Here is a 25,866-nt window from a genome sequence, read left to right as displayed (position 1 = left end):
TAGTACAAACATTATTGTTCATCTGTACAGAGAGCTTCCATGAGGAAGCATAGCTGTGTATCTAACATTGATATTTTTGGAATAATAATAAATAAAAAATTTTTTGCGTACCTATGATTATTGTGACTAATGGTATTTTCAGAACTCTAAATCAGATGAGCCCATCAAAGGCAAGAGCTGGTTTTTCATGTTTATATTGCCAGTTTCTACTACACAAGTATTAGGGCTCTATAGATGCTTGTTGAATGAAGGGCACTTTGACAACAGAAAAGGAATCAGCATTGAAAATATGAATTATTGGCGCTGTCCCTCCTGGAGGCACACCCATGCCTTTTTCCCCTCTCAGGGACCCCATGAGACTTTCAACAAGGGGAGCAATGGGCAGCAGCGGCTTGCCCTGAGCTAACCCCCTGAACCTTCTCCAACGGCCCCTTTTCTCTGACTTCCCAGTAAGCCAAACCAGCCCTGCTTAGGTTCATTTATTTCCTATAACATTTCTAGAGAGCAAAAGCAGCCCCACCTAGGTTCTCTCCAGTTGCTTCTTCTATCCTAAGCCCTTCCTTGTTTCACTGTCCCCAGCTTTAACAAAGGCACTCTCAAAAATAAAATTATCTTTGAAAATTCTCACTTGGATAAATGCTCTCTGTATTTCATCAATTTTAAGATTGCTAGATTTATATTATATAATATTTGGAACATACTTTTATACTAAAAATATTCACTGACTTTCTGAAGTTCACATTTAACTGAGTGTTCTGTATATTTTATCTGGCAACCCATCCATTTATCCCAACAATATGCACTGAATCTATGACATGTGTCAGGAGTTGGGCTAGGTTATGTCACTAGACAGTAGTGAAAGACCCAATACAGCCCTTCTGGAGTTGACAGTCTAGCAGGGAAGACAGGCATTGAACACATCACCATGGACTTAATTAATTTTTATGTTCAAATTGTTTTTAAAGAGATGATAATATAACAGAAGACCTGATCAAGTCAGAGGTTAGAGAAGGCTTGCTTCTGTAGTCTAGAGGAAAAAACATTTAGGTTGAAATCTGAATGAGAGGGCCTTAGTGAGGTGAAGAGAGTGGGCAGAGAAAGGCCTCCTACCAGTTAAAAAAAGACCTGTTCGCCCTGGCCAGTTTGGCTCAGCGGTTAGAGCGTCGGCCTGCAGTCTGGAGAGACTCGGGTTCGGTTCCCGCTAAGGGCACGTACTTCGGTTGCAGTTTGTCCCCGGCCCTGGTTGGTCGTGCGGGTGGCAGCCACTCGATGTGTCCCTTCACGTCGATGTTTCTCTCCCTTCCTCTCTCTCCCTCCCACTCTATCTGTACAAAAAATGGAAAAATATCCTCGGGTGAAGATAAAAAAAAAACAAACAAAACAAAAAAAACCTGTTCAAGGATCTTGGGAGAGAAAGGAGTGCAGGCATTTTCTGCACATAAAAGAAGGCCAGCCCTGGCCAGTTTTGCTCAGTGGTTAGAGCATCGGCCTGTGGTTCAGAGAGACTGGGGTTCGGTTCCCGCAGGGGGCACATACCTTTGTTGCAGTTTTTCCCCGACCCTGACTTATCCAGGGCCAACAGGGCCGTTCAGGAGGCAGCCATTTGATGTGTCCCTTTCACGTCGATGTTTCTCTTTCTGTCTTCCTCTCTCTCCCTCCCACTCCATCTGAACAAAAAATGGAAAAATGTCCTCGGGTGAGGATAAAAAATAAATAATAAATAATAATTTAAAAAAAGGCCAGTGTGGCCCACCCAGTGTGGTTGTGGTTGAGTGTGGACTCATGCACCAAAAGGTCGCTGGTTTAGTTCCCAGTCAGGGCACATGCCCAGGTTGGGGGCCAAGTCCGGGGAGGGGGCCCCCTCTCCCTTCCACTCTCTCTAAAATCAATAAAGGAAGAAAAAAAAAAAGGCCAGTGTAGATGGGGATTGGCCAAGGGAGAATTGCTGAGTCTCACAAGGCTTTGTAAGCCCAGGACAAGATTTGACTACTAAGCCCAGGTACAGTGTAAAATAGTGGCAAAAATGAGGGGCAATTCCTGCCCCAAGAAACTCACTAAGTAGTGACTGAAAGGAGTGAAAATCAGAAGGATAGACAAGAAATAAAGTTTGAACTCTACTTTCAAGGAGTATGGTTAAAGACGACTTTGTGGCAATAAACATATTCCTAGCCCTGGCTGGTATGGCTCAGTTGGTTAAGCCTCATCCTGTGCACCTAAAAGTCAAAGGTTCAGCCCTGGCCGGTTTGGCTCAGCGGTTAGAGCGTCGGCCTGCGGTCCAGAGAGACCAGGGTTCGGTTCCCACTAAGGGCGCATACCTCGGTTGCAGTTTGTCCCTGGCCCTGGTTGGTCGTGCGGGAGGTAGCCACTTGATGTGTCCCTTTCACATCGATGTTTCTCTCTCTCTCTTCCTCTCTCTCCCTCCCACTCTGTCTGAACAAAAAATGGTAAAATGTCCTCAAGTGAGGATAAAAAAAAAAAAAAAAAAGTCGAAGGTTCAATTCCTGATTAGGGCACATGCCCAGGTTTGGGTGCCATCTCAGGTCAGGTGCTATAGGTGAAACTGATCAATGTTTCTTCTCTCAGATCGATGTTTCTCTCGCTCTCCCTCTCCTTCCCTCCCTCTCCTTAAAATTAATAAAACCAAAAACTTACTAAAACAAAACAAAACAAAACAAAAACGTATTTCCAGACATTTTCAAAGACTTGTTCTTATTTCATTTATGCTGCTATGCCTGCTCACCTGAACCATCGTTATTTACTGAAATGGCTTCGTGAACAGCATTTTTAAGACGTGGGGAAAGTCTGGCCCTGGCCGGTTTGGCTCAGCAGTTAGAGCACTGGCCTGAGGTCCAGAGAGACCGGGTTCGATTCCCGCTAAGGGCATGTACCTCGGTTGCAGTTTGTCCCCGGCCCTAGTTGGTCGTGTGGGTGGCGGCCACTCAATGTGTCCCTTTCAAGGCGATGTTTCTCTCTTTCTCTCCCTCCCACTCTATCTGAACAAAAAATGAAGAAATGTACTCAGATGAGGATAAAAAAACAAACAAACAAAAAAAAGTGGGGAAAGTCTGAGACTTTAGAGCCAGAAAAAATCCATTGCTTAAGATCCCTACCGCAAACTAGATAAAAACAAACTTTTCACTGGTTATTTTCAAGGATGTGTATGGAAAAAGAACACTGAAAGAAAAAGAAGCCTTAATTATGTTAAGAACGTACACCCAATGCTAGCTAGTACTGTTGTGTTTTTGCCTGGTTCTTCAATTCCAGTGGCCATGAACTAACATCTTCAGCATTACTCCAAATTTCTCTTTGTGAGGATTTACTGATATGAGATACACTGTTCATTCCTTGTGACTTGTAGTGTAAAGTACAAGCTAAACTCCTTTTTTTCACTATGATTACAAAAAAGGGACACAATCAAACATCTTTGGGACCCTAAATATAGTAATTTTTTCCCCTGTGATAATTCTTTTTATTTTATTTATTTATTTTTGTTACAGATGTTTCTCCTTTTTTTCCCATTGACACCCACCTCCCCACCCCCGCCGCCCCATCCCCAGCTTTATTGTCCATGTCCATCAGTTATGCGTACATGCATATAAGTTCTGTGGTTTATCTCTTCCCTCTCTCCCCACTCCCTCTTCTGAGGGTTGTCAGTCTGTACCCTACTTCCACGTCTCTAGGGACCCTAAATATAATTAATAGTATCGTATGCTCTGACTGCTGCTGCAAACGTTACTTTAATCAAAAATCTCCTAGATCTTCAAAAATATTGGAATTAGTCAAGAAATATTTATAAAATTAAAAAAAAAAGGGGGGGGGAAATGGGAATTAAGTGTACTGGGCTGGCTCGTAACGTCGTGTCACAAAGAACCATCATCTTTTTTTATTGCATAATTATTCCATTTAGTATCTCAAGAAAGCGTATTATTTAAATATTCCTGATACCAATATTCTTCGAAAAACTAGTCTTTCAGTAAAGAGAGCCGGAGATTTTAATTTGCGAACTGCTTAAATGCCAAAACGAAATGTGGGTCTCAAACGAGGAACCAATTGCTACCACCTGCCAAGTACCACACCTGACGTTGGTAAATCTGAGACAAACGAAAACTAAGAAAAGGCTGGGTTGGATAAATCTCGCGAGAAGCACGGTATTAACACTTGTTCGCGATAGTTTAGTGTCCCTCCCTGTCTCCCTGTCTCCCTGTCTCCCTCTCAGTCTCTCTCTTTCTCTCGCAGGATCACGGCTAATCTCGCGATCTTTGGGAAGTTCCGTTGGGGAAGATGGCGGCGGCCGCGAGCACCCTTCTCTTCTTGCCGCCAGGGACATCAGACTGAGCCTTCCTGTGAAGAGTGGGGACTGCTGGTGCTGTGCGTCGTGGGAGCCCGACCTAATTTGATTCCCCCATTAGTGGTGGGGAAGGGCTTATCCTCTTGTGTAGGACTTAGGCCTACCCCACTGTCAGGATGAAGGCTCAGGGGGAAACAGAGGGTGAGTGACAAGGGGAAAGCAGCGGGGCGCGACACACCTGGGGGGAGCCAATCTGAGAGAAGCTGGGGGTCCGATGCTGTAGCAGAGGCCACTCACCCGCGGGCGCAGAGCCTAGGAGGCGGGATTTGTGTGAGTTTTTGATTCTGAGTGTGCCTTCTCTGGTGGTGGACAGCTCCGACTTTGGGGTGACGGGGGCTCCCAACTTCTTTGAAGGTTTCCTGCTTAGCTAGGGGCAATCAGTTGGGCCTCAGGGCACTTTTATCTTAAAGTTATGGAAGACCAGGCGAGTGAATCTAAAACCTTGTTTACACTTGTTCCAGAAGAGACGGCTGAATAGTGGCATAAGAACAGTAATACAGAGCTGTGTGTCAAAGTACTGGAGGATGTTTGGGCATAACTGAAATTATTATGTGCTTGTGATATTAAAAGCCAGCAGCTCCCTAGAACGTCACCGTGTTCAGATCTTGTACTATTGTATATATTTTTAAAATGCATTGAATTTTATCCTTAGATGACTGGACTAACTCAGAACTGAAAAACAACTTTTCTGTGGAACCTTACTTTGATTCTCTAAAGTTATACACTCCAGTTTAAATGCTTCCTTAGTATTTTGGTCATAGTTTTCTATTACTAATGCAGCTCACCATATTATTTTTTACTTGTGTTCTCCACTTTATTCTGAGCTTTGTAGATCAGGGACCTTGCCTTACTAACCGTTGTATAGTTCCTGGGACATAAATAGTTACTCAAAATATGTTTGTTTTGAGCATTCATAATAAAGTTATTTATCATCAGGCTTCTCAAGAAAAAGAAGAGGGGTGCGTTTTGAAGGAGAGGACGAAGAAAGGTTGACTCCGTGGGTGCAGAGGAATAACAAGTGTAAAACGAGCCAGGAATTTTGTCTAGTTTGCCCACTGCCTTATCCCCCAGCACATACAATAGTGCTTGAATGAATGAGTCTTGAAAGTAGGAAATCTCAGAAGTGTGTCCAGAACTATAAATTGGCTGAAATATCCCAAAACTAGTTTTCCAGAACATGAGAGCATTGGAGGAAGGAGTTTGAATCTTGATTTAGAAGATGTCACTACCTCAACTCTGCTGACATTCTATTCATTTTTCAATAATACCTTTTCTGTAACATTCCTGCAATTAATTAACTTTCCTCCTTTGAATTTCAATTAGTAATGTGTGTCTGTGTGTTTTTACTTTTTTGTTGTTGTTAATCCTCACCAGAGGACACTTTCCACTGACTTCTAGATAGAGTGGAAGGGAGGGAGGGAGGGAGGGAGAGAGGGAGAGAGGGAGAGAGAGAGACATCGACATTCATGTGAGAGAGACACATTGATTGGTTGCCCCATGCATGAGCCCCTACTGGAGGTGGGTATTGAACCTGCAACCCAGGTATGTGCCCTCGATCAGGAATCAAACCCAAGACTCTTTGGTCCTTCGGCTGACGCTCCAACCACTGAGCCAAACTGGTCAGGGCTGCCTTTTTTTTTTTAATGAGAGAAATTTTATTTAGAAAGTTACAGAAGTAATAAAAGTGAGCCAGCTGGGCTGCTAGGCTTAAGAAACAAGTTACAGAAGCCAAAGAAGGGTCCTTGGAGCTTAGGAGCGGGAAAGGCAAAGATAATGGGCCTGGGGGGAGAAAAAGGAGAAGAGAAAGTTGAGGGCCTTCTCCCCAGAAGGAAATCAGTTGTGGTCTCTCTCTTTTTGTTTTCTTTGTTAATCCTCACCTGAGGATATTTTTCCATTAATTTTTAGATAGAGTGGAAGGGAGGGAGGGGGAGAGAGAGACATGGATGTGAGAGAGACACATCGATTGGTCGTTTCCCACATGATCCTGATCGGGCCTGGGATTGAACCTGCAACCCAGGTACATGCCCTTGACTGTAATTGAAACTGAGGGACAATGCTCTAATCAGTGAGCCACTGACAGGGCTGTGTCTCTGTTTTTAAAAGCATATCTCATTTTGCTTTGTGTGATGGTTATTTCCACAATAACTTATCCATACCCTTTCACAGATGTCATCTCAGGCATATTGTGTTTTTGCATTGCCAGTGGTCTCTGGCACAGGTCCTTGCTCATACTAAGCAGTACAAGAATGAGAGGGAAGGTTTAAGGGCATAGGAGATTTGTTCACACAGTTCAGGAACCAGTATTTTCTGCCTTTCTCTTAACCTCTGCTGGAAACTAATCCTTTAGATATTGACATCTTCCCTATCTATATAGTTTTAGTTTGAATTCAAATAGAAATCTGAATGACAAATAAAGCCTGTTTTCTTGATAATACTTATAAATTGATTTCTTAAAATTATGTAAAAAGATTAAGAAAGTCCATATTTTCACATCAAAAACCAGCTATCCAAAGTAAGGCCATGTTCAAATGTGTGCTCTATATATTTCATTAAGGGATTTCTTACATATTATGAAATGATTTTGATCTTGAAACATGATTAGAGATGGTTCTCTCTGGTTCTCATTAAAAGGTTCAATAGAAAGCAGTATCTTTCTGTGGTGTTCATTAGATTAGATCCATAATTTGTATGTCTTCTTGTTGTTAAAAATAAATGCTTTGTGTGTTTTGAAGTAAATGATATTGAAAACTATTTTATTTGAATTCTTACCAGGATGACGTATGGGAGGGGGGTGTTTGTTTGCAAGAAAAACTGTAAGATCTTGAAAGAAGAGTTTCTAACGATGTCTTCTGATTTATATCATAGAGTCGGAAAAACTGAGTAAGATGAGTTCTCTCTTGGAACGGCTCCATGCAAAATTTAACCAAAATAGGCCTTGGAGTGAAACCATTAAGCTTGTGCGTCAAGTCATGGTGAGGATTGTGGTGTGTGCTGTGATAATTATTTAAAATATATTTTTTAATTGATTTTTTTAGATAGAGAGGAAGGAAGAGGGGAAAAAGATAGAAACATCAATAAGAGAGAAACATAGATCGGCTGCCTCCTGTGTGCCCCATACTGGGGATTGAGCCCACAACCTGAGCATGTGTCCTCACTGGGAATCAAACCTGTGACTGCTCAGTGCATAGGTTGATGCTCAACCAACTGAGCCACACTGGCAGGGCGTGATAATTATTTTATAAGCTAAGCTCCCTGTGTCACATTTTTCAAACCAGCTATTGTAGTATGTCTTTAGTTTTATTTATCGTAAAGTTGATAGCCAGGTGTTTTAAGAGTGTATCTAAGAAGTAGATATATTTATAAAATTGTATTAATCATGAGTTATAGTATACTGTGACACTTCAGGCAGAAGTTCTAAGAAATATACCAGTAAGAGACACACGTAATAGATTGGGATAGAGACATTTATTCTTCATATCCTGTATCTATACTAGGAGTTGAATTTGCAATTCGTTCTTAATTAGTTTCATGTGTTCATTCCGTCGACTTCTTTTTCTTTTCTTTTCTTTTTTTTTTATAGAGTGGGAGGGAGAGAGAGGAAGGGAGAGAGAGAGAGAAACATCGACGTGAAGGGACACATCGAGTGGCTGCCACCCGCACGACCAACCAGGGCTGGGGACAAACTGCAACCGAAGTACGTGCCCTTAGCGGGAACCGAACCCAGGTCTCTCTGGACCGCAGGCCGACGCTCTAACTGCTGAGCCAAACCGGCCAGGGCCCGTCAACTTCTTTTTCTAAAGTAGCACTACTCCTTCCTGAGTCATTCATCAGTATGTCGAGCCCTTAGTTGAATGGAAGACAGGGAGTTGGGGAGGATGGGGGGCTGGATGTTAAAAGTTCATCCATATGATTCCAGTGGTAGTCAAGTGATGAAGGAAAACTATGTCTGTGAGTTCACCTGAGCAATAGTTATATGGGTTTGTTTACTTTGTGATAATTCATGGATCTCTTCAGATTTGTATACTTCTCTTTATATATGTTATACTTCCCTACCAAATCTTAATTTGGTCCAGAGTAAGTTTAGTTTAATAGATTTATTAGCATTTAAAATTATATCAGTATAGCACTAGGAAAAGATTGAATTTGTTGTCAAAAGACCAGCATTTTAGGCTTGACACCAGTGCTTACTACTTAGATGACCTTGGACAAAATATTTAATATCTCTGAGTTTGTTTTCTCATTTGGAAAGTAGAGGCACACAATACCAATTTGCTTTTCTACATACATTAAGTCCTTACTTAATGTTTGTAGGTTCTTGGAAACTGCAACTTTAAGCAAAATAATGTATAGCAAAACCAATATTACCATAGGCTAATTGATATACACAAGAGTTAAGTTCCTGTGGCATAGTCTGGTCACAAAAACATTACTGACCTTCTGAATAAAAAAGTTCTGATATTAAACATTGAAATAAATGTAACCTATGCATACATTTAAGAAATAGTAATAAAAGCAAGTAAGATAGTCCGGCTGGTGTGGCTCAGTGGTTGAGCATTGACCCATACACCAAGAGGTCGCCAGTTTGACTTCTGGTCGGCACATGCCCAGGTTGTGGGCCCAACCCAGTGGGGAGCATGTGGGAAGTAGCCAGTTGATATTCTCATCGATGTTTCTCTCTTTCCTCACTTCCTCTCTCTCTAAAATCAATAAAAGGAAAAAAATTAAAACAACAACCACGACAAGTAAGATAATTATTTACCAACCTGCTTATTCCAGTTCAGGGTCTTGGGTGGCCAGAGCCTATCCTGGCAGCTCAGGGCTCAAAGTAGGAACCCACCCTGGACAACACACCATTACATTGCAGGGTGCACTCACACACACACACACACACACACACACACTCACACTCAGATTGGGACAATTTAGACATAGTAGTTAACCTAATGTGCATGTCTTTGGGACATGGGAGGAAACTCAGAGAAAACCTACATCGACATATGGGTAGAATATGAAAACCCCACACAGACAGTGGCCCCAGCCAGGAATCGATTTCTGTTTTCTCATCATTATAATGAGATGAAATTATTCGAGGACCTGCTGTAGTTCTATTGTAAGGATCAGATCAGGTAATGGATGTTAAAGTGTTGCGTTGCTAAAATATTTTCGTAACTAAGTTCTACAAATGTATGTGCATCTTTTGGCTCAGGGTTGTATACATAAAAGGTACTAAAAATGTTTTAAATTGGTCAGTGTGACTCTGTTAGGCCTTGTCCCATGCACCAAAAGATTGCTGATTTGATTCCTGGTCAGGGCACATGTCTGGTTGCCTGCTCGATTCCTGATTTCTGGTTGGGGGCATGCAGGAGGCAGCCAATTGATATTACATCGTTTCTCTCTCCCTCCCTCTCTCTCTTAAAATCAGTAAAAATATTTTAAAAATGTTTTAAATAAAAGAATGGGAATTTTTACAGTCTGGGAACTTAGAGATTGTCATTTTATCCTACAAGGCAGCCATGTTCTATAGTTTGAAATTTGTTCTATAAATGATGTTGTTATTAGAGAGACATCATTAAATAGAAGAATTTCAAGTGGCTACTAACACCCTTTTGTTTTGGGTACCAGTGCCTTGGTTTGGTCACCATAATTTCTATTGCCTACTTTTTACTTTTGCAGATTCAGAAATGTAATTTTATTGTCATATCAAGACTTTGAATTGCTTTCAACAACTGACATACTAACAAAATCTCAATAGATTAACATGTAAATCAGAATGCCAGTTTATTCATTTACAACAGAGAGTCTGTCTTTCCAGTTACCGAAATATTGGTATCCATTGTCTAGAGCACCCCCTTACCTATTCAAAGTACAAGGGAAGCTAGATTATTAATTAATCAGATGTTTGTTTTGTGAGGTTGGAATTAGATTAAGGAGAGATGGATTTACAGCATGGAAAAGCCTGAAAAACTATCCTTATATCATAAAAGTGTTCACATTTCTGGGGATTAGAATGTTGTGCAGAGAAAAGCTTCTTCCCTGGATGGGATTAGAAAAATCTATGCTAAATTTTTTTCTCTTTGGGAATCCCTTTTCTGGACTGTATAATCTGTTTCTCAGAGTCAACCTACTTTGTCTACTGTGTGGTTGTATTTCTTACATTAATTTGGGAATTGCCAAATCTTGTGAACCACCCCATTTAACTGAGTAAATCTTAGGATGCAGTTACTTGTACAGGAGGCTGATCTCATTTATTACATTTTGATTCTTCCTAATTTTTCCCTGAAGTTTATCTTTTTTAAAAAAGTTGTTATTATTATTATTTAAATCCTCACCTAACTATATTTTTCCATGTATCTTCAGATAGAGTATGAGGGGGGGAGAGAGAGAAAGAGAGAAACATTGATGTGAGAGAGTGACACTGATCGGTTGCTTCCCACGCAACCCAACCAGGGCCGGGGACTGAACCACAACCAAGGTATGTGCCTTTGACCAGAATGGAACTTGCAACTCCTTGGTTTGCAGGCCAGTGCTCTAACTGCTGAGCCAAACTGGCCAGGGCTTATTATTTTTTTTAATCCTCACCTGAGCATATGTTTTTATTGATTTTGAGAGAGCGTGAGAGAGAGAAAAACATTGATTGGTTGCATCCTGTACGTGCCTTGACCAAGGACCAAACCTGAAACCTAGGTATGTTCCCTGACTGGAAATCGAGCTCGCAACCTTTGGTTTATAAGACAATGCTCCAACCAACTGATCCACCCAGCCAGGACAAGGTTATCTTATTTTAGATCCGGGGATACCTTTTCCTACCTTCATATATATGGATATGGATATATCCACGTACGATATGAACTTTCCTCCTTTGGCTGGATGAACAGAGTAACAGTTAAGGATTTTTTTTTTGGTTAATACTCACCCCAGAATATTTTTCCATTGATAGAGTGGAAGGGAGGGAAGAGAGTGGAGAGAGAGAGAAACATCAATGTGAGAGATACATCAATTGGTTGCCTCCCACATGACCCCAACCAGGGCTGGGGATCAAACCTGCAACCTGGGTATGTGCCCTTGACTGGCAATTGAACCTGTGCCCCTTTGATTCAAGGGCCAGCACTCTAACCATTGAGCCAGACTAGCCAGGGCAAGAATGTTTTTTTAAAAAATTTCTAGACTATCTACAGTATATAGAGAATATAGAGTATAAAGACTATAGGATATAGTCTATAGAGTATCCTGAAATATTACTATTAGGATAATGTATATATTGATCTGAAACGCTGTTGGCTTGTTAATTTTTTACCGCAAATGTTTTCCACCTAATATAGGAGAAGAGGGTTGTGATGAGTTCTGGAGGGCACCAACATTTGGTCAGCTGTTTGGAGACACTGCAAAAAGCTCTCAAAGGTTTGTGATCATCTTTGAAATATGCTGATTTCTGAAAACCCCCTGTTTAAGAAAGGCTATTTTTCACTTACACTAGAAGTATGGTAAACTTTCTATGCTAGGTGTTTGTTTTGCTTTCATTGTGGAATTGAGATGAGCTTTTACCTGAACTTTTGAAACATTTATTTTGATCTTATTTTAGAGGCTGGTAGAGACTCAAAAGATAATTGATGAAGTGTAACTATAGATAGTAGGGGCAAGTTCTTTTTTCTTTGTTTACATGTTTTCTTCTAATTCTCAATAAAAAGATGGACTTTTTTTTCTTTAATTTTTCTTCTTTATTGATTTTAGAGAGAGAGGTAGGGAGAAGGAGAGAGAGATAGAAACATTGATGAGAGAGAACATCGATTGTCCGCCTCCTGCATGCCTCCCACTGGGGATTGGACCCACAACCTGGGCATGTGCCCTGACCAGGAATTGAACCGGCGATCTCTTGGTGCATGGGTTGAAGCTCAACCACTGAGCCACACTGGTGGGCAACGTGGACATTTTAATGCTAAAAGATTTTTACTGTGTTTGTGGACAGTGTTTTCAAGAAAGCAAACATAAATTTTAAATTGTGAGCTTGATTATTCATGCTTATAATGACCTCTTCTGATTTTTTTTCTTTTTATTGATTTTTAGAGAGAGAGGAAGGGAGAGGGACAGAGAGATAGAAATATCAATGAGAGAGAACATTGATTGGCCGCCTCCTACATGCCCCCCACTGGGGATCAGGCCCACAACCTGGGCATGTGCCCTGACTGGGAATTGAACCGGCGATCTCTTGGTGCATGGGTCAACGCTCAACCACTGAGCCACACCCGCTGGGCCTCTTCAGATTTTTGTGAGAAATGAAAGTAAAAACAGATTTTACTCTGCTGCACCACCAATGAAACTTAGCTGAATATTGTTTCTTTTTATCATTGTGGTAAAATATATATAACATAAAACTTATTTTAGCTATTTTTTATTATCCTCATCTGAGGACATTTTTTTCATTTTTTGTTCAGATAGAGTGGAGGGAGAGAGAGGAAGAGAGAGAGAGAGAGAGAGAGAAAGAAACATCGATGTGAGAGAGACACATAGAGTGGTCGCCACCTACACAACCCCAGTCGGGGCTGGGGACAACTGCAACTGAGGTACGTACCTTTAGTGGGAACCAAACCCAGGCCTCTCTGGTCTGTGGGTCGATGTTCTAACTGCTGAGCCAAACCGGCCAGGGCCATTTTAATGTTTTTTAAATGTACAGTTCATTGGCATTAACTATGTTCACATTATTGTGCAACCAATATCACCATCCAGCTCCAGAACTTTTTCACCTTCCAAAATTGAAACTGTGTACCCATTGAACAATAACTTCTCATTTCTCCCTCTTTCCAGCTTCTAGCCAACTACCATCCTAATTTCTGTCTGTAAGAATTTGACTACTCATATTAGTGGAATCATAAATTATTTGTCCTTTTGTAACTGGTTTATTTCACTTAGCATGTCTTCATGGTTCATCCATTTTGTAGCATGTATCAGATTTTACTTCCTGTTTAAGAAAGCTGAATAATATTTTATGTGTATACCACATTTTGTTTATTGATTCATCCATCGATGGATTCAAGGCTTATTTCTACCTTTTGGCTATTGCAATAATGCTGCTATAAATACTTGAGTGTTTGTTTTTATGTTGCTTATTTTATTTATTTTGAGAGTGTGTTTGTTAAGGCTGGGGACAGTGAAACAAGGAAGGACTTAGGATAGAAGAAGGAACAGGAGACAGCCTAGGTGGGGCTGCTTTTATGCTCTAGAAATGTTATAGGAAAGAAATCAGCCTAGGCGGGGCTACTTTGGTTCACTGGGAAATCAGAGAAAAGGGGCCTTGGAGACAGGTTCAGGGGGTTAGTTCAGGACAAGCTGCTGTTGCTATTGCTCCCCTGGTTACAGTCTTTTTTTTTTAATCCTCACCCGAGGAAAAATTTTTTCATTTTTTGTTCACATAGAGTGGGAGGGAGAGAGAGGAAAAGAGAGAGAGAAACATTGCCGTGAAAGGGACAAACTACAACTGAGGTACGTGCCCTTAGTGGAAACCGAACCCGGGTCTCACTGGACCGACCGCAGGCTGACACTCTAACTGCTGAGCCAAACCAGCCAGGGCCAGTTGCAAGTCTTGAGGGACCCTAAGATTTTAGGAGATGCCCACCTGAGGGACAGTGCCTGTTTTTAGTTTTGATGTTAGTTTTGATGTTATTCTTCCTTATTAAAGCATTAGCAGATAACTGTCTTATTTTTTTTTTTAATCCTCACCACAGATATTTTTCTGTTTATCTTCTGATAGAGTGGGAGGGAAGGAGAGGGAGGGAAAGAGGGAGAGAGAGAAACCTCAATATGAGAGAGACACATTGACTGGTTGCCTCCCGAATGACCCCAACCAGGACTGGGGATGAACCGCAACCAAGGTGCATGCCCTTGACCAGAATCGCACCCAAGACTCTTTGGTCTATGGGCCAACGCTCTAACCACTGAGCAAAACCGGCCAGGGCATGTCTTTCTTAAGATAAAGTTAACTTGTCCCAAATGAGTAATGAAAAAGAGAGAAGAGTAAGGTCCAATAGTTTTTTGAGTCACACTGGCTAGGCTTTCAAATAAATTTTTAAAAATTGATTTTAGAGAGAGAAACATCAGTAAACATTGATAGGATGCCTTCCATATGCACCTGACTGGGGATCTAACCCACAATCTGGGTATGTGTCCCGACTGGGAATCTAACCCTCCACCTTTTGGTGTACTGAACAACATTCCAACCAACTGAGCTACACTGGTCAGGGCTCAAATAGATTGTTTTGACCCTTATTACTGTGTAGGCCACAGCTAACCTTTACAATCGACTTTTGTGCAAATTATAAACATTTGAACTTTTTTTTTTTAATCCTCACCTGAGGATATTTTACATTTATCTTCAGACAGAGGGGGTGTGGGGGTGGGGGTGGGGGAAACATCAATGAGAGAGACACATGAATTGGTTTCCTCCCACATGACCCCAACCGGAGCTGGGGACTGAACCGCAACAGAGGTATGTGCCCTTGCTCTAACCACTGAGAAAACCACCCAGGCCATTTGAACTACTGATTGTATTTATTGCTTTGAATGGATGGATATGCCCCTCAGGATATTTCTGTCTTAGAAGAATATAATTTATTTGGTGCATCCTTTGTGATTTTCTTTTTTTTACCCTTTCATAGTAACATCTTTACCTGCAATGACTGATCGTTTGGAGTCTATAGCAAGACAGAATGGGTAAGTATACAGATTATCTGCAGGCAGAAATGTTTAACTTAGTGTTGACTTTGGGTGGCTTTATTTATGTCTTCTATTAATTTTTGTTTTGATTTGTTCCTGCTAGACTGGGCTCTCATCTCAGTGCCAGTGGCACTGAATGTTACATCACGTCAGATATGTTCTATGTGGAAGTACAGTTAGATCCTGCAGGACAGCTTTGTGATGTAAAAGTGGCTCACCATGGGGAGAATCCTGTGGTATGTGTTGTCGATATTTCACTGGAATCTGTGGGACATTAATTTTAAAACGAATTGTTGGGGTTTGAAATAGCTTGGGTTTAGATTTTTTCATGAGCCACTTATAGAGGTGATGTGATGGGCTACAACATCAATAGCTATAGAATGGAATTTAGAGTAACATGGGTCCATCTCTAACATCATCCAAAAGCTTGACAAGTGGAAACACCAGAGGAACCCTTTCTATTTCATATAAACCAATATGAGCCGAAATTGAACAGTAGGTACTGGGGATTCAGAAATAAATAAGAAAATTCTTATCCTCAAAGAACTTATTATCAAGATGGACAGATAATCTTCTATATAGCCAATGTCTCTGAAAAATGCCGTAAAAGAGATTAATCTAAAATATGTGTAACCAAACAATTGGATATGGATTCCAAGGATGGCATTAAAGAGAGGTTGTAATGTATTAAACAAACTACAGAAAGTTGATTCTTTTATTAACTATTTCATATATTTTTATCTTTAATTTCCTACCCCAAACCCATGGTTTACCAAGTAGGAAAAAGGTCCTTAATAATAAGGACCTTCTATAATTTTAATGTTTTTATTATAAAGCATGTGCTGCTAATAAGGGAAGTATTCTTGGTGTCTTCAAAGATCTTAAAGTAGTTTCAAGTTTTAACATACTTTCTTTAATTTCAGAGCTGTCCAGAGCTTGTACAGCAGCTAAGGTAAGCACATAACATAGTCCCTGATATTGGCAGACAATGCTGTTATTTCTACTTAGGTTTTGAGGCGGGTCAAAGTTATCTTTCTAAAAAACAAATTTATTTTCTTGGGTCAAGATTTTTCATAGTCTATACTTGTTCACTTTCAGAATTGATGTAGCTTGATTTCTGTTTTTTATTTTTATTGATATTTAGAGAGAGAGGGAGAGAGAAACATCTTTGTGAAAGTATGAAACATCGATTGAGCCCACAGACTGGGCTTGTGCCCTAACCAGGAATCGAACTGGCAACCTTTGGGTGAATGGGATGACACCCAACCAACTGAGTCACACTGGCCAGGGCGACTTAGCTTGATTTCTTAACCCTATTCAGTCTAGCTCAGGGTTTCTCAGCTTTGGCATTGTTGACAATTTGGATTGGAAAATTATTTGCTCTAAAGAGCTGCCCTGTGTGTTGTGGATGTTTAACAGCATCCTTGGTGTCTCTCCACTAGTTGCCAGTAGTATCTCTGAGTTGTGACAATAAAAAATATCTCCAGATATTGTCACATGGCCCCCTCTGAGGGCAAAAGTCACTCTTGCTTGAGAACTACTGATCTAGCCTTTGGAATTCTGTATGGTACGAAAATAAATAGCATCTAATTATTGAATCAGAGAAGGCTTGATAAAATTGAGTCCAGACTATAATAATAATAACCTTTTTCACTTTAATTTTGAGAAAAATTGTTTTACATTTAAGGCATATGTGTGATAAACTCCCATCATAGTATAGTGCTAGGCTTGAAGAATCTCTTTTAGCAGTTGATGGTTTTTTCCCTCCTGGCTTATCTTTTCCCTTTGAATTGAGTAGAAATTTCCATACTTAAATTTAAACCCAGAATTAACTTTCTGGGAATTTGAGAAAGTCATTACATCAGTTTTAAATATAGTGAAGTTGCCTTGACAGTTGTGGGTTCAATCCCCAGTCAGAGCACATAAAAAAAAAAAATCAATCAATGAATGCATAAATAAGTGGAACAACAAATCATTGTCTCTCTATCTGTCTCTCTGTCTCTCTCATCAATGAAAATAGATAAAGTGAAGTTCTCAGGTGCTACATGGAGATGTTCTAAAAAGGCTGGTAATATTGAGGAACTAAATTTTACACTCCAATTTCTCAGTGATCACTTTAGTGTGCTTAACAGCCAAATACACCACATTTGAACAGCAGTGTAACATAAAAATAGCCTTTTTATGATTTAATTAAATCATTAATTTTAGCAAAGCTGTATTATCACCTTTGTCCAGAAAGGTGGACATTTAGCTTGTATTTAAGCCCTTGACCAGGAATCGAACTCAAGAGACCCTTCGGTCTTTGGGTCAATGCTTTAACCCCTAAGCCAAACTGGCCAGGGCCTCATTTGCTACTTTTGATTGATCTAGAAAACTGACTGGGGGAGAAAATAGTAGAGCAAATTATGAAAATTAATTTTATATAGCCATGTCTTTTGGCATGTTGCTCTTAAGATTGAGTAGTAATTTTATGTTTTATTTTCCTCCCTCTCCCCTCTTCCCTGAATTCCTTATAGGGAAAAAAACTTTGATGAATTTTCTAAGCATCTTAAGGGTCTTGTTAATCTTTATAACCTTCCAGGAGACAAGTAAGTATTTTTATTTTGCTTTTGTTGGAAAAACCAATATAATTCTATAAACTATTTTGTGCTTAGAAATTTGCCAAGCCTTTTGCCCTATCTCATTTGTGGTTTCTAATACTACTGACAATCTATGGCTCAGCTTTCAATTCTGTGTTTTTTAAATGCATTTTAAATAATATCTGCATTAATGCATTATCATGCTAAAAGAGACTATAATCCTTGAGATGTCTTCAACATACTGATTTCTGGGCTGAAAGAAATTAGTTATAGAACTGGCTTGTCATTTTTACTTTTATCCTACTTGGGATTCTGCTAATCTGCTTGGCTCTTTTTAAATAGAGATAAACATTTGTTTGATAGATCACTATAGATTTTTTTTTGCTTTTAAATGTAGAAACACATTTTCCTTAAGATCTGAAATACAATTCCTACAATATCGACTTCTCCAGGAAACCATGGCTACACAATAATGTTTTGCCTCTATCATGTTAGAATGTGCATTATACTCAAATACAACAACCATGAGACAAACCACCATCCTTCAACAATTTGAGCAAAGATAGAATACCTAGGAACAACACAGATAGACTTGCAGAGGATGGGCTGTTTTACCTCAAGCACCATTAAAAAAAGAGCACAAATGTATGGGTTTTTGGATATATACCAGCAGTTCTCAACCTGTGGGTCGTGACCCCTTTGAGGGTCGAACGACCCTTTCACAGGGGTTGCCTAAGACATAACAGTAGCAAAATTACAGTTATGAAGTAGCAATGAAAATAATTTTATGGTTGGGGGTCACCGCAACATGAGGAATAGTATTAAAGGGTTGTGGCATTAGGAAGGTTGAGAACCACTGGACATTGAGTTGAACCTTTGGCACTGGGAATATCACTAGATTTAAATAAAAAACATTTTAAAACTTTGTTTTCTTTTCAATGGATATTTTAGTTGCCTCCAATATAGATTTGCCCTCTAGGCTTTCTGTATTAAGTGTGTGTGTGTGTGTATTTTAACTATTTAACTCTTGTTCTCTTCATCTGCTTTCTAGCAAACTGAAGACTAAAATGTACTTGGCTCTCCAATCCTTAGAACAGGATCTATCTAAAATGGCAGTCATGTATTGGTAAGACTTACTAAGGTGTCAATTCTATATGACCCTTCTGAGTACCTTGTTCTTAAAGTTTTTTATATAGGGTGTTACCAGGGCCCTATTATACAGAGTTGGATGAAAGTAGATTTACAGTTGTTCATATGGAAAATAATAATATAATTAATAAATAAGAATAGATGCTGTGGCCCACCTGGTGTGGCTCAGTGGATTGAGCGTTGGTTCATGGACCTTGAGGTCCAGGTTTGATTCCCAGTCAGGGCACTTAAAAACACAAAAACAAAGAATAAACGCTGTGTTTCACATACTCACAACTGTAAATCTACTTTTGCCATACCCTGTATATATCTATATGATAGATGTATATTATTATAAATCTATATTTTACCTATGTTATACATCTTGTCCATCTCCTTTCACTTCCCAAATGATGATTGCATTCCTATTTTTGAGTGTCAATATCCATAAGTTGTTTGTTGGTATTCCCTAGATTTTATCTGAAGTCTTGTCAAACCTGGCCTCCCATCTGAACTCTTATCAAACCTAGTAAATTAATAGCCTAGTTGTAATATTTGGCTGCCACATTATATACTTGGAAATGATCCCTTCACTTTGAAGCTGAAATACAGTTGTTATATGCCCAGTTATAGGACAGAGTCATTATTATAATTCTTTTAAGGACTGAACTCATTTTCACATTGTGCACTAATACCTTCAGGGCTTAAATACAAGCAAACATAGATCATTTATCTTGCAGGAAAGCAACCAATGCTGGTCCCTTAGATAAGATTCTTCATGGAAGTGTTGGCTATCTCACTCCAAGAAGTGGGGGTATGTGATCCTACTTTGCTTATTTGGAAAAATATCCAGCCCTGGCCAATATTATTCAGTGGTTAGAGCGTCAGCCCATGAACCAAAGGATTGCAGGTTCAATTCCCGGTCAAGGGCACATACCTGGGTTGCAGTTTGTATAACAGGTCGTGTGTGGGAGGCAACCAGTTGATGTGTCTCTCTCACAATGTTTCTCTCTTTCTACCCCTCCTTCCCTCCCACTCTCTCTGAAAAATCAATGGAAAAATATCCTTGGGTGAGGATTAACAACAACAAAAAAGAAAAATGGTTAATTTTAGTTGAGGGGTTATTACTTAAAATTTCACCTTGGGTTTATAAGCAGAGGGAGAAAATTACCAGTCATTTATGTATTTTTAATGATTTCTAAGATATTAGCACCTGCCTTCTCTGCATTTTATTTAATTGTGCAGTAAATTGGTGCCACTAGAATCAATATTTATGTTTCTGTCATATTTCATAAGCTGCTTTGGAGCATGAGTCTTCATATCTCTAAAACTATATCCTTTGCCCTGGCCGGTTTGGCTCAGCGGTTGGAGCGTCAGCCTGCGGTACAGAGAGACCCGGGTTCGGTTCCCGCTAAGGGCACGTACCTCGGTTGCAGTTTGTCCCCGGCCCTGGTTGGTCGTGAGGGTGGCAGCCACTCGATGTGTCCCTTCACATCGATGTTTCTCTCTCTCTCTTCCTCTCTCTCCCTCCCGCTCTATCTGAACAAAAAATGGAAAAATGTCCTCGGGTGAGGGAAAAAAAAATAAAATAAAACTATATCCTTCTATATACTTTTATAGAAATGGGAATGTTTTTCTTTATTTTTAATTCACCTGATAAAGATGTAGTGATACATTTTATTTTTCATAGGTCATTTAATGAACTTGAAGTACTATGCCTCTCCTTCTGACCTGCTAGATGATAAGACTACATCTCCAATCATTTTGCATGAGAATAATGGTAAGACTTTAACTGTAAAGCAACTCAAGGTTTTGTTCATTGTTTTAAAAATATTTTTAAAAATTTGATGCCTGGGCCTGCTCATATTTTCTGGTTTGCTACTCCCTAATAACTTTGCCATCCCTATTAAAGTTTACACCTGATAAAGTCACACATACACACACACACATATGCATACATATCTCCATATACATACATAATAAAAGCTTAATGAGTACTGCTGAATGAGTAAATGAGTGAATGTAAAGATATAAAAACCCTGACTTGAAATAATACCCTTTAATAATTACTTTTCTTTTTTTATCCTTACCCAAGGACCTTTTTTGCATTTATCTTCAGATAGAGCAGGAGGGAGAGAGGGACGAAGAGAGAGAAAGAAACATCGGTGTGAGAGAGACACATCGAGTGGTTGCCACACACACGACCCCAACTGGGGTTGGGGACAAATTGCAACCGGGGTACGTGCCCTTAGCGGAAACCGAACCTGGGTCTCTCTGGACTGCAGGTTGATGCTCTAACTGCTGAGCCACACCGGCAAGGGTTTTTTTTGTTTTTGTTTTTAATATTTTTTCTTTATTGATTTTAGAGAGAGAGGAAAGGAGAGGGAAAGAGAGATGAGAACATCGATTGGCCACCTCCTGCATGTCCTCCACTGGGGATTTGGCCTACAACCTGGGCATGTGCCCTGATTGGGAATCGAACCAGCGACCTCTTGGTGCATGGATTGACACTCAACTACTGAGCCACACCGGCCGGGGGCGGACTTAAATCTTTTTAAAATTAAATTTATTGGGGTGACATGGTTAATAGGATCATATAGGTTTTAGGTGTGGATTTCTATATTTCAAGATCTGTATATTGCAGTGTGTGCCTACCATCCAAAGTCAATTTATCTTTTGTTATAACCATGTATTAGGTGATGTTATTTTCTATTTGCACTTTAATATACAAAATGAAAAATGTCCTAATACCTCATTTGGTCCCCTTATAACTTCAATTGTTGATTATCCTATAATCGTAATTCTATTTAAATACATTTTGAAGTTTGAAAAAATAAGTAAATATCAGTAATGAGCCTTTAAAAAATTTTTTTTTTTTTTGGTATGTGCCCCTAGCGGGAACCGAACCCGGGACTCTCTGGTCCGCAGGCCATCGCTCCAACCACTGAGCCAAACTGGCCAGGGCTTAAAAAATTTTTATTTTGTTTTATTTACAGACAGAAATAGTGGTTGGTTAGCAAGGTAACTTCTAGCATTTCCTTTTTTTTCTTTTTCTTTATTGATTTGAGAGAGAGAGAAACATCGATGAGAGAGAACATTGACTGGCCACCTCCCCTATGCCCGCCACTGGGGATCTGGCCCACAACCTGGGGATGTGTCCTGACTGGAAATTGAACCAGCGACTTCTTGGTGCGTGGGTCGACCCTCAACCAGTGAGCCACATAGGCCAGGCGACTTCTAGCATTTCTAAGTTATATATATATTACAGTATCTGACAAAACAGGGCTGACAAATCATGCAGAAGTTAGCCTGTTGTTTTTTGTTGTTGTTAATCCTCACCTGAGGATATTTTTCCAATCATCTTCTAGATAGAGTAGAAGGGAGGGAGAGAGGGAGAGAGAGAGAATTATTGATGTGAGAGAGATCCCGACCGGAGCTGGGGATGCCCTTGACTGGGAATCAGACTCTTGACCCTTCGGTTTTTGGGCTGATGCTCCAACTGCTGAGCCAAATCGGCCACGGCTTTTTAAAAAAAATGTCAAGATCCTTATAATTTGTGTTGCTTTGGAGAATATCCCTTTTCTTTCCTATTCCCAGTTCCTCGATCTTTGGGCATGAATGCATCAGTGACAATCGAAGGAACATCTGCTATGTATAAACTCCCAATTGCACCATTAATTATGGGGTCACATCCAGTTGACAACAAATGGTAAGTTATATATAATTAATTCTAGGGTAGCAAAGTCCAGTTTTTCACCTTCAAGCCGTTTATTATTTTCACTTGGCTTTTCCCTCACTTGGCTTTCTAGAGATTGGCTTTTTCTTTTATCCATTTAATTTTTTAAAATATGTTTTTATTGATTTTTAGATAGAAGAGGAAGGGAAAGATAGAAATATTGATGAGAGAGAAACATCAGTTGGCTACCTTCTGCATGATCCCTACTGGGGATTGAGCCGAAAACAAGGTCATGTGCCCTGACCAGGAATGAACTGGTGACCTCTTAATGCATGGGACGATGTTCAATTTACTTAGCCACACCAGCTGGGCTAATTTCTTTTTTCAATGTCTATTTTAATATTCCTCTCTGAAGTCTGCTCATAGAACACATTCTCTGTCTTGAGAGAGAAAGAAGAGAACTGTGCTAATACCTCTGGTTTAAAGATTGCTCCTTTTTTCTCATGGGACTTATGTTGATCTGGAGTTACACTGGAGTGATAACTAGAGAACATGCCTTAGGACAGATGTTCGATTAAATACTTTAGGGTTAACAAATAGGATGTTTCAGAATTGGGGGAAGCAAGTTCTAAGAGTTTTGATAGGCTTTGGGAGTATGTGTTTATACAATACAGACATGTCTAAGAATGGGTGTTTAGATTTTCCATTTTCATATCAAGTCAAAATCCAACCCTCCCCCTTCTTTTGTTTGAAGGACCCCCTCTTTCTCTTCAATCACCAGTGCCAACAGTGTTGATCTTCCTGCCTGTTTCTTCTTGAAATTTCCCCAGCCAATCCCAGTATCTAGAGCATTTGTTCAGAAACTTCAGAATTGCACAGGTGAGTTTTAAGTATCAGGAGCTAATCTTGTTATAAATGTGAAAAACAAACTATAAATTCAGATCATCTTAGACCTCTTTTGGTCTTCCTCAGAAAAGTACTGATGGGTATAGATGTTATGGTGCTTTGTACTAAAGTACTTTTTGAATAAATAGAAAAACAAAGTAGAAGTCATGAAGGGAAAACTGAGCTGTCAATGTTTTAATCTTATTGTGATCATTATATTTCCCCCCCAGGAATTCCACTGTTTGAAACTCAACCAACTTATGTACCCCTCTATGAACTGATCACTCAGTTTGAGCTGTCAAAGGACCCTGACTCCATACCTTTGAATCACAACATGCGATTTTATGCTGTAAGTAAGGCCTATGGATTACTGTAGGTTATATTTGGACCCAAAATGAGAATCTTTCTTTATAGGATTACTGAGGTCTGAGGTCAGGTGACATTCTTTTTTTTTTTTAATTTAAATTATTTAATGATCCTTCCGCAGGTTTACGTTAACATTCTTTTGGAGTGCTGGATCATATCCTATTTCCTCAGTCAGACAGGAAATTACAGAAATCTTGGACATACTGAAGAGAGAGCATGAGCTTCTAAGTCAGGAAACAACATACATTTTCATTGTTGAAATTTCAGATGATAGTCTCTTAGTAGTATCTTGAACTTTTACAAGCTTATAAGTAGGTTTAGTTAAGTATCCTTATTATTTAATTTTTTCAAGTGCCATGAGCTTATAATCTGGAAAGATCCTTCGTTCAGGTACATACAGAGAAGAAAGTGTTGGAATGAATATATTAAAGAATGTTCCAAAACCTCATCTGCATTTGAACTTACTGGAATGTTTGATGATAGTCTAAAGTAGTAGTTTCTAAATTCTGGCTGCATTATAGTCATATATAGAGTATTTTAGTAAAAATATAGATTTTTCACTTATTTTTCAGCAACCTCTTGTATATAGATTTCTGAGGTAATTTTTATGTTAGCTAGGTTAAGAAACCACTAGCAGAACATTTACCAAAAAAAGGGGGGGTGTCTTTTCAGCCTAGTGAGGAACTGACATTTATAACATCAGCTGACCAAAGACTTCACAGTGGAGTTCTATTATTCACCAAGAAATTGCTGCTGAGTTTTGAGGTATAGGTTTTTAGGATAGTTTGTGGTTGGAGTACAGAGGGTGAGTAAATAACATTCATTTCCTTTGTTCTTTTTGCCTAGGCTCTTCCAGGTCAGCAGCACTGCTATTTCCTCAACAAGGATGCTCCTCTTCCAGATGGCAAAAGTCTACAGGGAACCCTTGTTAGCAAAATCACCTTTCAGCACCCTGGCCGTGTTCCTCTTATCCTAAATCTGATCAGACACCAAGTGGCCTATAATACCCTAATTGGAAGCTGTGTCAAAAGAACTATTCTGAAAGAAGGTACTGTCTTTCCCTTTTTTTTTAATGTTTTTATTGATTTTTTAGAGAGGAAGGGAGAGAGAGATACATCGATGGGCTGCCTCCTGCATGCCTCCCACTGGGATTGAGCCCCCAACCTGAGCATGTTCCCTGACTGGGACTTGAACTGGGACCTCTCAGTCTATATGGGATGATGCTCAATCCACTGAGCCACACAGGCCAGGCCTGTCTTTCCTTTTGATATACTTACTAGTAAATGGAAACTCATAACTTCAGTGGTTTTCTAATTTGGTAGCCCATCATAGTACCTATGGAACTTTAAAAAATACAGATATTTGGGCTCTGGCCATTTTGGCTCAGCGGTTAGTGTCTGTACTTGGACCACTTGGGTTCAATTACTGGTCAAGGGCATGTACCTGGGGGTTTGATCCCCAACCCTGGATGGGGTCGTGTGGGAGGCAGCCAATTGATGTGTCTCTCTCACATCGATGCTTCTCTCTTTCTCTCTTTTCCCCCCTCCTTCTCCCTCTTCCTCTCCCTCCCTCCCTCCCTCCCTCCTACCCTCCCGCCCTTCCACTTTATCTAAAAATCAATGGAAATTATCCTCACGTGAGGATTAACAATAAACAAATAAGTTTTAGGTTGTTAGGACAGTGTTTTTAGTCCTGAGTATATTTCCTCTCCTCATTCTTTAGAGAACTTAATCATACAGTTTAAAAAGGAGTGAGCCCTACCTGTGTGGCTAGGTGGATTTAGTGTCATCCATAGACTGAGAGGTCCCAGTTCAATTTCCAGTCAGGCCACATGCCAGGGTTGCAGACTTGATCCCCAGTGGAGGGGTGTGCAGGAGGCAGCTGCTTGATGTTTCTCTCTCTTTAAAAAACCAATAAAGCCCTGGCAGTTTTGGCCCAGCAGTTACAGTGTCGGCCTGCGGTCCAGAGAGACCCAGGTTCGGTTCCCGCTAAGGGCACGTACCTTGGTTGCAGTTTGTCCCTGACCCTGGTTGGATGGTGTGGGGGGCAGCTACTCGATGTGTCCTTTCCATGTTGATGTTTCTCTCTCTCTCTCTCTTCCCCTCTGTCCCTCCCACTCTATCTGAACAAAAAATGGAAAAATGCCCTTGGGTGAGGAAAAAAACAAAAACAATAAAAAC

General features: G+C 40.0%; 1 protein-coding gene across 4 annotated transcripts in view; it reads left to right on the top strand.

Moving 5' to 3' along the window:
* Nucleotides 1-4,182: 4,182 nt before the first annotated feature.
* Nucleotides 4,183-25,866, top strand: part of MED1 (mediator complex subunit 1) — a 31,391-nt gene continuing 9,707 nt past the window's right edge. Inside the window, exons 1-14 of one of the 4 annotated variants that reach the window (XM_036268232.1) lie at nt 4,186-4,489; nt 7,214-7,320; nt 11,668-11,746; nt 14,995-15,049; nt 15,156-15,288; nt 15,976-16,004; nt 17,569-17,640; nt 18,683-18,757; nt 19,500-19,573; nt 20,450-20,539; nt 22,357-22,468; nt 23,217-23,314; nt 23,551-23,669; nt 24,533-24,734. In XM_036268232.1, the coding sequence (XP_036124125.1) occupies nt 4,465-4,489; nt 7,214-7,320; nt 11,668-11,746; nt 14,995-15,049; nt 15,156-15,288; nt 15,976-16,004; nt 17,569-17,640; nt 18,683-18,757; nt 19,500-19,573; nt 20,450-20,539; nt 22,357-22,468; nt 23,217-23,314; nt 23,551-23,669; nt 24,533-24,734 (1,270 nt within the window). In that variant the 5' untranslated portion in view covers nt 4,186-4,464. Of the gene's footprint in view, nt 4,490-7,213; nt 7,321-11,667; nt 11,747-14,994; nt 15,050-15,155; nt 15,289-15,975; nt 16,005-17,568; nt 17,641-18,682; nt 18,758-19,499; nt 19,574-20,449; nt 20,540-22,356; nt 22,469-23,189; nt 23,315-23,550; nt 23,670-24,532; nt 24,735-25,866 lie in introns of those variants that run through there. The other 3 variants (XM_036268231.1, XM_036268233.1, XM_036268234.1) reach the window with 3 other exon arrangements.

Source organism: Molossus molossus, unplaced genomic scaffold (genome assembly GCF_014108415.1).
Source record: "Molossus molossus isolate mMolMol1 unplaced genomic scaffold, mMolMol1.p scaffold_m16_p_19, whole genome shotgun sequence".
NCBI classification, from domain to species: Eukaryota; Metazoa; Chordata; class Mammalia; order Chiroptera; family Molossidae; genus Molossus; species Molossus molossus.
Note: the sequence above shows the minus strand (reverse complement) of the source record. Positions and strands in the feature narration are given on the sequence as shown.